Consider the following 13778-nt stretch of genomic DNA (forward strand, 5'->3'; position numbering starts at 1 on the left):
CCGCGGGCGGTGGCACCGCGCCGGGCTTTCTGCGGTGCCGTGACTCGCTCCCCCCGGCCGGGCCTCTGGGTCTTCGTGCTGGCTGCCGGGGTGGTTCCGTTTTTGAAGAAAATAAAGGCGAACGCTCTCGTGAGGCTGTAACTTTGCTGAGGTCTGGCAGAACTCTCCCTGTCGCGGGGCCTGACGGGATCTTATCAATGTACGTGAATACCTGGAGGGAGAGCGTAAAGCAGAGGGAGCCCGGCTCGTTTCAGGTGCGAACCAGCCGTTTTTGAAGAAAATAAAGGCGAACGCTCTCGTGAGGCTGTAACTTTGCTGAGGTCTGGCAGAACTCTCCCTGTCGCGGGGCCTGACGGGATCTTATCAATGTACGTGAATACCTGGAGGGAGAGCGTAAAGCAGAGGGAGCCCGGCTCGTTTCAGGTGCGAACCAGAGGCCGCGGACACAAACTGGAAGGCAGGAGGACTCGCCTGAGCGTCAGGGAACACTTTTTCACTCTGAGGGTGCCCCGAGCACTGGCACAGGGTGCCCAGGGAGGTGGTGGAGTCCCCATCCGTGGAGAGGTTCAAAAGCCGTCCGGACGCGGCCCTGGACAGCCTGCTGTAGGTGGCCATGCTTGGGCAGGGGGCTCGGACCAGGTGACCTCCAGAGGTCCCTTCCAGCCTCAACCGTTGTGTGATTCCTGACGTAGCGAGAGGTCTCAAGTGTCTGAAAGTGCCTAGCCAACATTTATTCATTTCTTACGCTCGGATTTGATAGGGTCAGCATCGGGTCTGTGAACTGTACATGCCTCAATAACGAAAACAAACCCTTGAAATTTTGCAGGTCAGGGCTTACAGGGTTGCATGCCGTGGCAGTTAAAATGTCGTAGACATCTGTTTGCCTTGGACCCGCTAGAGCCAGTGACGGGGTTTATTTTGGCAGTGATGTCCGCTGGGATTTTCTGACAAATGCAAGTGTAGAAAAAGCTGTCTCTTAGCAAAAAAAGACAAAATTGTAGTACTCCTGAAACCTGCGTTCTCTTCGCGCACGTGTCCGACTAGATAGTAGGGAAAAAATGAACCATTTCATCTCTTGGAACTTTTTTAGCTAAACTGTCCAACGCTAGTTTCTTGCGTAGTCACTGATCCTGTATCCCCGCTTTTCTCTCATCGGGGAGATACTCATAACAGTGGGACTTTCTAAAACATACAGAAATGAGCTTGTGGAGCCACAGGTAGTAGATGGGAGTCTGTGGGATATGAGGGGTGTTTTGTAAAGGCTGAGTATGTTCTAGGTTGGTAGAGATCCGTGACCCCTCCTGTCGTCCACCGCTTCATTATCTCACGGTGTTCGGAGCCGTGCCCTGGCTCTCGAACAGCACCGAGGAGACACCAGCCCTCGGGTTTCAAGCTAGCGTGAGGTAGGAGTGTGTCTGATCAGAGAATCTGTGACAGCTGGCAATCGGACCGATTTGGTTGAGGTTTTCGGTGATGGGAGGGTCTGCGGAGATCTTTACTGCGCAAGAAGTTGGAGAGTTGGAAGGGAGAACAGTGAAGGGGAATCCAGGAAACGAAGCTTAACCTCGCTTCTTTAACACAATGTTTTCTACGCTTTCCGTTTCCTCTCCCGGGGAAGCTTCATCTTTAGGCCATGCCATTGTATCTTCAAACAGCGCCCCAATATGTTCCTGTCATGCCAGAACTTAACCCGATGGGGCCACGTCACTCAGGGTCTGTGCAGAATAGGAGCTGGGCCTTTCCCAACAGGCCCGTAGGCATTTTATGGTCCTTTAGTTTCGATAGCTTGTGATGTATCCTTAACATTTACTTAACCTTAAGGTCTAGGTCGCAGCGATAAATTGGCAGTAAATAAGTTTTTTGAAATCATGTTTAGCTTAAAGGTGGAAAGTATTTTCATTACAACTGCCAAACTGTTTTATTTGTAAAACTGCATATACTGTCCCGTCCTCTTTTCTGAATATTCCCCTGTCTTACAGAAACGGAGAAGCTGAATAAGATGAGTACCCTCTTAGAAAGGCTTCACGCAAAGTACAACCAAAACAGACCGTGGACAGAAACCATGAAGTTAGTCCGTCAAGTCATGGTGAGAATTGTTGGGATCTGAGCAGGAGGGTTTCTGAAGTTTCTTTAGCAATAACTTTGCTGCTGGTTTGTTAGATCTCTTCAAAGTGCTTTACGTTTCGCTCAAGCCTTGGCTTCCTCCCGGGCCAGTGTGGTTGAGGCGTGCCAGTTCTCACACCCCGCAGCGTGCAGGGGGGGGAGTGATGTCCGTACCCTTTCTGTCTGGCGTGCCTTTGCCTTCCCTAATTAACAGCCTCCCCCTCTACAGCCTAATTGACACGGGGCAGCTGTCAGCTCAGCGCCAGGAAAAGGGTCAAACTTGTGGCTTCAGCCAGTACTGAGAAGCCCAAACCGTTCTGCCACTTGCTGTTTCAGGATGCTGTGTTTCGTAAAGCAATTTGCTCCCCGTTCGGTGATGTTCAAGACTCAGCGTTGGCTTAGTCAAACATGAGTTTGAAATATTGGTCTCTCGGTGGGAGGGAAGGAGGAGCAGGAGGCAGGGGAGAGCTACATCAGTGGTTTCTGCATGTATTGTGGTGTTAAAAGTTTCCTGTCTCATTATTTCTCTTAGCTTATTCCTGTCAAAAAGTTGCTACAGTCTGTTCTTCGAGATGAGCAGGTTGCTTAAAAGAAAATAAATCCATTTCAGGCCTGCCTTTGTTACCTGCTTCCAAAATGGATACTGTTCTCCTACAGGAATCAAAATGAGGATGTAATTTTGGAATGAAATCTAATCTTCTTTTAATTACCTAAGTAAACCTCACTTGACTGATCAAAAGTTGCAATACTTCCCTCTTCCCGAGTGATACACAAAAAGGACGTTCTTCTTCTTTTTTCTGACTAAGGAAAAGCGAGTTGTGATGAACTCTGGGGGGCACCAACATCTGGTGAGCTGTTTGGAGACGTTGCAGAAGGCATTAAAAGGTTGGTACATTCTGTGCACGCGCTTTACAAACTGCTTAACAGCGATATGCTACGGAAATACTCCAAATCGTAAAAGCGAGCGAGGTTGTTGCTAGCACGTTTCACTGTGTTCCCACTGCATGTGTGCTCACGTTTACATAAGCACGCTTATCTCGGTGCCAGTCGGTACCAGGCAGGATCGCCTTTGTTAGTTTTCTTGTAACTGCCCATACCTGAATTCCACTTGCGGAAGAAAATCCGTTTTCTCTTTGCAGTTCTGAGAACATTTGTTTTTCTCCATGCAAATTGTTCTGCCTGTATTTTGAGTGCAGGTAACGTATATAGTTGCACATGTGAAGGTGTGAGCAGACATGGGAGGGAGCAACGAGTTGAGGTCGGTTTTAAGGCTGATGTCTTATTCCTGGGGAAATGTCGAATCATTTCACCAAGCCTTGTTTTTTCCTCTCTCCGTCTAGTATCTTCTCTGCCTGCCATGACAGATCGCTTAGAGTCTATAGCTAGGCAAAATGGGTAGGTCTCCTCCTTTATTTTACGGCAAAGGCTTTTCCTGTTTATCTGTACGCATCGTAATCTCACTGCTGGTTTGATTGGTTTTTGTGTGCATCTCATAGCAATTTTTGTTTTGTTTTGTATGTAAGCCTTGGATCTCACCTTAGTGCAAATGGCACTGAATGTTACATCACTTCAGACATGTTCTATGTGGAAGTCCAGTTAGATCCTACAGGGCTGCTGTGTGATGTCAAGGTGGCTCACCATGGAGAAAACCCTGTGGTATGTATTACTGACAAAGATGAGGGTAATAGCTTTGTGGTTTTGGAACTGCCATTTTGGCTCCCTTCTGCCTGAGCAGAGGAAATGGGTTATATTTAATGTTCCGCGCTGCACCTTTGCTGCTTGTTCTAACGGAAAGTAAGAGCCTCCGTGGAGTAGTCTCTTCTTGTGGGTTAATCTGGTCGATGTAGCGCACGTGTGCAAGGACCGTTTTGCTGATGGTCTCTCTTTTCCTCTGGGTGGTTTTCTGACTGGCAAAATTATTTGAGGAAGTTATCGCTGTGCTTCCGAGAATTTTGTTTCTGGAGGAAGGATAGGGAAATTAATCTTATAAAACTTAGATCTGTGAAAGGAAAGTTACTAAAACGTGGAATGCTGAAAGAAAATGGCTTTACTTCCCTTCTGCACATGTCTGAGAGTTTGAATTTGCTATTTACGTTGGCCTAGCCACTCTTCTGAAAACAGACCATTTTTAATATCTCTGTATCAGATCATAGGTTTTCAGCCTAAGGCTTCACAATTTTAAAAGTTTATTTCAAATCAGTCGTTTAAGAGGAAACGGTATTGCGTGAATTTTTCCCAGAGGGGGTTGACGAACAGAACTAGAACCAGAGCAATGTGTAGTTGTGAGCATTGTGTTGCTTCTCATGAAAAGCTGATGCTCAGAAATTTTCCTGTCCTAATATTTTACAGTTGCTGTGCTGCACAAAGACTGAAATTGCTGCATTCGACATTGATATCGTTGTATGTTCTTTCCTTTTCAGAGTTGTCCAGAATTGGTGCAACATCTGAGGTGAGCAACAAGAGTCGTTTGTAGCATTTTCTGACAGGCTTCTCTCTGCAGTATTGATCTGATGCTATTTTATGTCTGGAAACGCAAAATGTTTCATAACTGTTCCTTCCCCACAAAGTCTCTCTACTTCTCCAGGGGATTTTCTGGCTTTGGTTCAGGTACTTCTGATTCTGACTGCTGTGCATGGTGTCTTGGAAGCCACAGCACAACATTCATCAGAATCATCAAAGCTGGATCATTTAAAGAAAGCATTTTGTAGCTTTCATGTAGCAAAAGTCTTTTCTTAAGTGACTTAGTGTCTGTATTAATACAACTTTTTAAAACGAAACCTTATCTGCTACGAATTTGAGTACACGTTAGTTTTTCTCCCTCTTCCTTTCAGAGAGAAAAATTTTGATGAATTTTCTAAGCATCTCAGGGGGCTTGTGAACCTGTATAAGTTGCCAGGAGACAAGTAAGTCTAGAATATGTATTATATTTATTTACAACCACATATATAAAATTAAACAAATCTACGAGCTTTTCATTCTGTGCTTAAATTTTCATCGTGTGTGATCCTACGGACTTCATCACCATGGCTTGCATGTGCACACAGGGGTAGGGAGGATTTAATGTGAGGTGGGAACGCAGAATGAAAAGTTCTAATTTCTAAATGCTCTATCTGATGGCAAGTACTGCAGCTTGTCAGCCAGCAGTTCTGAGAGTTGGATTTCATTGCACTGTTCCTTTCAATTTTTCTTACATCGTTTTGTTGGTTTTTTTCCCCCCAGCAAACTTAAAACTAAAATGTACTTGGCTCTGCAGTCCTTAGAGTTGGATCTCTCAAAAATGGCAGGGATGTACTGGTAAGGACATCTATATGGTTTGTTGTTTTTTGTTGTCAGTTTGTTTTTTCTTAACGCTGCATCATGTTGGCTGATTCTGATCGTGCCGAGTACGGTTTATCCAGGAAGTGTCCCATCGGTGCCTCTGTGGTCTGACATCACTGCTAAGAAGCGCGGTGCTGAGGCTATAGAAGGGCATTCCCCCTGCTGGCAGGGGAATGACAGATGTATAGAGAGAAAAATTGCTTAGAGCTTTCTGAGCATTTCCTTTTTAACTGCAGAAATCAATTGAAAGAAAGTCTGGAAGGTAAAAAGTCTGTAACTAGATGGATTAGCGGTAACGTGTTTTACAGTAAGAAAGAGAGAAACGTTTGACCATCTTTCACTGCTGTAGATTCGGTGGATAAACCATCCGTGCTGTAGAGAGTAAAGTAGCTTTTGCTTTGCCTATAACAGTGTGAAGTTTAAGATCGCTACCTCTCTGTGACCGAGAAGTGTGTATGTTGAGCTAAAATCTTAGACTGCCATCAGCACGTGAATTTTGGCTTCAGGAATGACTGGCTTGTTACAGACCTGTGATTGCCTCTCTTGCAGGCAAGCCACCAATGCAAATCCCCTCGACAAGATTCTTCATGGCAGTGTTGGCTATCTCACTCCCAGGAGCGGAGGTATCTTTGATTAACACTTAAAAAAGAAAAGAATCAAAATTACTTTGTTCGGGGTCCCCTTTACGGACGTTAGTTTCACATTAACTGACGGCAGTAATGGAAAATGCTCATCAGACTAAAAGAGGGACAAGGTGGTTGAGTGTTTGCAAGTCCCACATGATCCAGAAAGCCAGCTTTTCTTTACAAAGCCACACACGGTAATTTTATGGCAGGTGGCCATGTCTGTGTCTTTAACAGCAGAGAACAACTCCTTCAAGATGCCCTAGCAGCTCTGCACAGCGCGTGCTGCGTTACAGTGCAGATACTGTGTGGTTGCAGGGGTTAATAATGATCGGGTTAACTTGTATTGTCAGGATGCCTGTTCAAAAGCTTCTCTCCCACAGGTCTCCTGATGAATCTCAAGTATTATGTCTCGCCCTATGATTTATTTGAAGATGGCACTGGAGCCCCCGTTATTTTGCATGAGAACAACGGTAGGTCAGCTTTAGAAGGTAGTGGGGACTACTACTGCTTGAAGGAGAGAAGAAAGCAGAACTCCAACAGCCTAGCTCCCCTCTGCTGTCACCCTGTAATACAGGAAAATCATAGGCTGACTTACGGAGGAGACGGGTTTAATAAGCCCGTGTGTAAATGCTGGCTCAGTTGACCGTCTTGAACCCCGTGGCTATTCTGGAGTTTGAACTGGACGGCTACCGAGGGTGGTGGGGTGACAGCCTGCAGACAGAGCCTTTTTCCTTAGGGTGAACTCCATTGTTAACATGGGATTTGTTTTGTTGTGGGAATACTTGTGTCTCTGCCATCTTACTCGAAGATTATTTTTTATGCATGTACGTGGACACCTGTCTCTCGCTGAAATGACAAAACCAAGCACCAATTCCAATTGAGGCTGGTCTCGGGAAAGAAGAGGGTGAAATTGTCCAAAATCATTATTTGTTTTGCTTTGTAAAGAGCATACTACAAGCTTGCAAATGTATTTGGAATGTATTTTAAGAATTATGCAATCGGTCTACCTTGCAAGAGAAAAATAGAGCGTTAGGTAGCATAACTAGTTTGGCTGTAGTCCATTTAGTGATAAAGGTGAACGCTGAAAACTCTGCCTTGTGGAGGAAGTAAGATATTTCCACCATAGTGATATTTAATTCGTAAAGCTTGCATTGGTTTTTTTTCGTCAGCTTATGTCATTGTGGGTTTTTTTTCTTGCTTCCTCTCGCAGTTCCTCGGTCTTTGGGTATGAATGTGTCAGTAACAGTTGAGGGAACCATGGCTATGTACAAACTGCCAATTGCACCGCTGATTATGGGCTCTCATCCAGTTGACAGCAAAGGGTAAGCAAAGGACGTGTCTGCCAGGCCTTTCTCAGCGGCCTCGTTTAGATGCAAATTCAACATTCAGTCCTCTGTTGAAGTCTGAGTGGGGCGATGACTGCGTGATGTCGTAGCATTATATAAAGCACTTACGTGCTGTCTTTAAGCCAAGAAATACGTATTTCAGGCATGTGGCATGCTTCTGAGGAGTGTCTTAATTTTTAAGAAGGTATAACAATCTGCTCGTATTTGAGCAAACAGTAGATGGGATGTCTGGCGCTCGCAGCAGAAGCCAGAGTCATGCCCTGCGTCTAATAAGATCTTGTATTAACCCAATATTTCAGAACCCCGTCTTTCTCGTCAATCACCAGTGCCAACAGTGTGGACTTACCAGCTTGTTTCTTCCTGAAATTCCCACGTCCTATTCCAGTGTCTCGAGCTTTCATTCAGAAACTTCAGGGCTGCACAGGTGGGTCGCAGGTCTGTCAGACGGATACTCCCTAGGTTTTTATTAATAAACTGCTGCTATTTTTTCGCGTGTGCCAGAAAAGTTGCTCGAGGTTTTGTGCTCTGTTTTCAGTAAAACCTGGATAGGTTTCCTTTACTAGGTGGTAACGCCTTCTCTGACCCACCGTCTCCTTCTGGCTCCCAGGTGCTATCATTCTGTGCCCTCTTGTCCCCTCAGGTATTCCATTGTTCGACACACCACCATTTGTGCCCTTGTATGAGCTGATCACACAGTTTGAATTATCCAAGGAGGCTGATCCCCTACCTTTAAACCACAATATGCGCTTCTATGCAGTAAGTATGTTGTTACAACCAGGGCGTTACACTTGTAGGTGAGCAGTTTGGGGGTTTTCATCTGTTTCAGTTATCTTTCAAGTCGGATAAAGGAAACTGGTACGGCATTTATTCCTAGGCAAAAACTGTGCTATCCAAGCATTAGGATTCCGATACAGACATGACCACAGTGATGAGGAGAATTAGGTAATGAAAAATCCATTGCTGTTGAAGAGCAGCAATGTGACGGCAGAGGTGTGGGACTGAGCCTTCCCAGGTTCTGTCCCTTCCTCTTGTTCGGGCTGCAATGTGTGGCTGAATGAATCGCATCACTTTGGGAGAAATCCTAGTTCTTAAACTTGTCAGTGACGGATCTCCTGTTAACTTCAGAGGATTTCTCTTTTCCTCAGAAGGGATGCCGTACCGTATGCAACTGTTTTAGTGGGGACAGTGAATACTGTTTGTCAGTACCACTTCTGAGGAGCCGGAATCGTGTTTTGCTTATTCAGATTGGAAGGAAAGTGTTGTCGCTGTCATTTTCAGCCAGAAAGGTGGCTTGGCGTCACCTGGATCTGGGGCCTGCTCTTTCCTTCCTAGATGTCTGTTATTGCCTTGTACCCAGCAGTAGCTGGAGTAAAGCAGAAATTGTTTGTCAGGCTCTTCCAGGACAGCAGCACTGTTACTTTCTGAACAAAGATGCTCCTCTCCCAGATGGAAGAAGCCTTCAAGGAACTCTGATTAGTAAAATCGCCTTCCAGCACCCTGGACGGGTTCCTCTCATCCTCAATTTGATCAGACATCAGGTGGCGTACAACACACTGATTGGCAGCTGCGTCAAGCGAACAGTTTTAAAAGAAGGTGGGTACCGCATCAAGCGGAATATAATGTGTGGATGATAAGAAACCCTGGGTAATTTCCCCAGGTGTAGGAATAAGAAATGAGGCCTATGCCGCTTTCCTTTTAAATTTTTCTTATTTTTTTATTTTCTCTCTTTTTTTTTTTTTTTTTTTTTTTTTTTAATTCTGTATGGGGGAATTGAGCTGGTTCCTCTGGTTCATCTCCCGCGTTCCCTAATTTAACAGTTCCCATGTCTTTCAGATTCTCCCGGGATCCTGCAGTTTGAAGTTTGTCCTCTCTCTGACTCCTGTTTTAGCGTATCCTTTCAGCATCCTGTGAATGACTCCCTAGTGTGTGGTAAGTGGACTTAGTAAAAGCATGAGCGTGTTTACGGGAAGGATGGCAGGGTTTTCTTCCGCTGTAACCAGGATTTTGATCTTTTCCAAATGCCTTCTCTCTTTTAGTGGTAATGGATGTGCAAGACTCTACTCACGTGAACTGTAAGCTGTACAAAGGGCTGTCCGATGCTCTTATCTGTACAGATGATTTCATTGCCAAAGTTGTTCAAAGGTAAGATGGATTTTTTTTTTTTTTTTTTGTGCCACCGTGCACTCCAAATCATACAGATGAACTCTGTGTCTAGCTCATATTTATCCTGGTGGTTTTGGAGCCGTTCTGTACCTGTGGGTGAGTTTTGGTAGTGGTTGTTTGGAAGAGGGGAAGGCTTGGAGCCCTCTTGAAAATTCCACTCCAGACGCTGAACCATAGCTACTTATTTTTGGGTGCGTGTCTGAGGTGCCTGCCTATTTGTCCTTCTCCTGTAGTTGATTGCTTTCGAAGTCTTGTAAAATGTGGAAGAGCTCCCCTGCAGTTTGTCATTTACACAGGCCTTTTATCAAGGTTCCTCCACGCCAGCCACCATTCAGAGCACAGCAGAATGTTAACAGGGCACAGCACAGACCTTTTGAGTGAGAACAGCTATTTTTTCTTTCAGAACATTATAGGCTTGTCATCCTTGAGTAGAATGTGGCATTATCATTGATTTTTACAGGGTTGCAGGAAATTAGGTTTGCCAAGCTTAGACAAAGGGGTTTTCTGGCAGAATCAGAGTAACAACCCAGGTTGCATCCTGTGCTTTGACAAGAAGATCATGATCTGTCAGCTATTAGTTATTAGAGTTAATTGGTAAATTAATTCTCCCTTTGTGATTGCAAGGCAACGCGTAAAGGCACAGCTGTCTCGTGGCTAGATAAGCGTGATGGGATAAGTGTAAATACAAGCAGAACAGCAGGGTGTTTACGGTGCCTGGACCTCTTACTCTCGTGCGCCCAAGAGCCTTACTGCTTGCTTTATGTCTGATGAAGTTGTTAAAACGTCTTCGGTGAACATTGCTGCGGGGCAGCAAAACGCACGCTAAACCCTTTGTCTTGTGTCTTGCAGATGTATGTCCATTCCCGTCACCATGAGAGCAATTCGCAGAAAAGCAGAAACGATTCAAGCAGACACGCCAGCCTTGTCCCTTATTGCAGAGACAGTAGAAGATATGGTGAAGAAAAATCTTCCCCCAGCCAGCAGCCCAGGGTATGGCATGACCACAGGCAGCAACCCAATGAGTGGTACCACTACCCCAACAAACACTTTTCCTGGGGGGCCCATCACTACTTTGTTTAACATGAGCATAAGCATGAAAGAGAGGCATGACTCGGTGGGCCATGGGGAGGACTTCAGCAAAGTGTCTCAGAACCCTATTCTCACTAGTTTGTTGCAGATCACAGGGAATGTGGGGTCTACCATTGGCTCGAGTCCAACCCCTCCCCATCACACACCACCACCAGTATCCTCACCAGCAAGCAACACCAAGAACCACCCCATGCTCATGAACCTTCTTAAAGAGAATCCCCCTCAGGATTTCTCCACTCTGTATGGGAGCAGCCCTCTCGAAAGGCAGAACTCTTCCTCTGGCTCCCCCAGAATGGAAATGGGCCCTGGGGGGAATAAGCAAAAGAAAAAAAAGTCCCGCATGCCGGCCGACAAGCCCAAGCATCAGACTGAGGATGATTTCCAGAGGGAGCTCTTTTCAATGGATGTTGACTCCCAGAATCCCATTTTTGATGTCAACATGACTGCAGATACCCTGGACACCCCTCACATTACTCCAGCACCCAGCCAATGCAGCACTCCTCCTACTACATACCCACAGCCTATACCTCACTCGCAGCCCAGTATTCAGAGAATGGTTCGACTTTCTAGTTCGGACAGCATTGGAGCCGATGTTACTGATATCCTTTCGGATATAGCAGAGGAGGCTTCCAAGCTACCCACCACTAATGAGGACTGTCCGCCCATTGGTACTCCAGTAAGAGACTCTTCTAGTTCAGGACATTCACAAAGTGCCCTCTTTGACCCAGATGTTTTTCAGACGAACAATAGTGAGAACCCGTACACAGATCCGGCAGACCTGATAGCAGACGCTGCTGTGAGCCCCAACAGCGATTCTTCAAACCATTTTTTTCCAGATGGAGTAGATTTCAATCCTGACTTGCTGAACAGTCAGAGTCAAAGTGGCTTTGGGGAGGAGTACTTTGATGAGAGCAGTCAGAGTGGAGACACTGATGATTTCAAGGGCTACGCATCCCAGGCTCTAACTACTTTGGGGGTGCAAGTCTTGGGGGCTGATGGGGGGGAAAATAAATTTAAGGGGAGCAATCAGTCCGATACGGTAGATTTTAGTATTATTGCAGCTGCAAGCAAAGCACTGGGGTCCTCTGACATCATGGAGCATCACAGTGGAGGTCAGAGCCCTTTACTGAATACAGGGGATTTAGGAAAAGAAAAGTCTCAGAAACGGGTAAAGGAAGGCAATGGTTCTGGAAGTAACATGGCAGGTCCCGGGATAGACGGGAAGCCGGGGAAGCGCAGCCGGACGCCATCCAGTGATGGTAAAAGTAAAGAGAAACTTCCAAAGCGGAAGAAGCAGGAGACAGACGGGAAATCTCCATCTCACAGTTCATCAAACAGGCCTTTCACGCCACCAGCAAGCACAGGCGGGTCCAAATCTCCCGGGAGTTCAGGCCGATCTCAGACTCCTCCCGGTGTAGCTACTCCTCCTATTCCAAAAATAACCATTCAGATCCCAAAAGGAACAGTGACTGTTGGCAAACCGTCTTCACATGGCCAGTATACAAGTAGTGGCTCTGTCACCTCCTCCAGCAGCAAAAGCCATCATAGCCATTCTTCCTCCTCCTCCTCTTCTTCCTCCTCTTCAACCTCAGGCAAAATTAAAAGCAGCAAGTCGGAAGGGTCTTCTGGCTCAAAGATGAGCAGCAGCCTCTACTCAAGCCAAGGCGGCTCAAGTTCAGGTCAGTCCAAAAGCTCGGCTCAGTCGGTGGGAAAGCCTGGATCCTCCCCCATCACCAAACATGGCCTCAGCAGCGGTTCCGGCAGTACCAAGATGAAACCTCAAGGAAAGCCATCGTCACTTATGAACCCTTCCATGAGTAAACCAAACATCTCTCCGTCTCATTCTAGGCCCTCGGGAGGTTCTGACAAGCTTGCTTCTCCCATGAAACCCGTCCCAGGTACTCCCCCGTCGTCTAAAGCAAAGTCGCCTATCAGTTCAGGTTCCGGAGGCTCCCATATGTCTGGGACCGGATCAAGCTCAAGTATGAAGTCATCTTCAGGAATGGGATCCTCTGGGTCTATGTCACAGAAACCACCTCCTTCATCAAATTCTTCGACGGCATCTTCATCTTCCTTTTCGTCTAGTGGGTCTTCCATGTCTTCATCTCAAAACCAGCATGGAAGTTCCAAAGGCAAGTCTCCAAGCAGAAACAAGAAGCCATCTCTGACTGCAGTCATAGACAAACTTAAACACGGGGTTGTCACTAGCGGGCCTGGTGGAGATGACCCAATGGATGGACAAATGGGGCCAAGTTCCAATTCCTCAAGCCATACTATGTCCTCCAAACACAATATGTCTGGAGGTGAGTTCCAGGGCAAACGTGAGAAGAGCGACAAAGAGAAATCTAAAGTCTCTGTTTCTGGAGGATCTGTTGACTCTTCCAAGAAGACTTCAGATTCCAAAAACGTTGGAAGCACTGGAGTGGCCAAAATTATCATCAGCAAACACGACGGTGGTTCCCCTAGCATTAAAGCCAAAGTGACTTTGCAGAAGCCTGGGGAAGGAGGTGGGGATAGCCTAAGGCCTCAGATGGCTTCTTCCAAAAGCTATGGGTCCCCTCTAATCAGTGGATCGACTCCAAAACACGAACGCTGCTCTCCCAGCCACAGTAAGTCACCAGCATACACTCCCCAAAACATAGACAGCGAGAGTGAGTCGGGCTCTTCCATAGCAGAGAAATCCTATCAGAACAGCCCTAGCTCCGACGACGGCATTAGGCCTTTGCCCGAGTATAGCTCAGAAAAACACAAGAAGCACAAAAAAGAGAAGAAGAAAGTGAAGGACAAAGACCGGGACAGAGATCGGGATCGAGATAAAGACAGAGACAAGAAGAAATCTCACAGCATGAAGCCAGAGAGCTGGTCTAAGTCCCCGATTTCAGCTGACCAGTCTCTCTCCATGGCAAGCAGCGCTATCCTTTCGGCTGAGCGACCGTCCCGGCCTAGCCCTGAGTTTTTGATCGGGGAGGAAGATGACGATCTCATGGATGTTGCTCTCATTGGCAATTAATTTTCTTAGTGTCTTTAAAAGATGAGCTCTACGCAGGACCTGCGGGTTCTGGAGACTGAAAGAAGGGAACCATTCAGGGCAAACCTGCCACGCTGATTTTTACAGGGTGTGTTTGAAGGGGGG

The 13778-nt window shown here is 46.3% G+C and overlaps 1 protein-coding gene across 1 annotated transcript; it reads left to right on the forward strand.

The window, feature by feature from the left end:
- Positions 1–1984: 1984 nt before the first annotated feature.
- On the forward strand, positions 1985–13777 carry MED1 (mediator complex subunit 1). Its single transcript, XM_009274848.2, has 16 exons — positions 1985–2086; positions 2910–2988; positions 3444–3498; positions 3627–3759; positions 4524–4552; positions 4935–5006; positions 5323–5397; positions 5971–6044; positions 6428–6517; positions 7258–7369; positions 7693–7817; positions 8034–8149; positions 8785–8986; positions 9227–9322; positions 9430–9535; positions 10406–13777. The coding sequence occupies exons 1-16, from the start codon at positions 2000–2002 to the stop codon at positions 13653–13655; spliced, it is 4701 nt and encodes a 1566-aa protein (XP_009273123.1). The 5' UTR covers positions 1985–1999; the 3' UTR covers positions 13656–13777.
- The last annotated feature ends 1 nt before the right edge of the window (position 13778 follows it).

The sequence above is a fragment of the Aptenodytes forsteri genome, unplaced genomic scaffold, assembly GCF_000699145.1.
Source record: "Aptenodytes forsteri isolate BGI_AS27 unplaced genomic scaffold, ASM69914v1 Scaffold640, whole genome shotgun sequence".
NCBI classification, from domain to species: Eukaryota; Metazoa; Chordata; class Aves; order Sphenisciformes; family Spheniscidae; genus Aptenodytes; species Aptenodytes forsteri.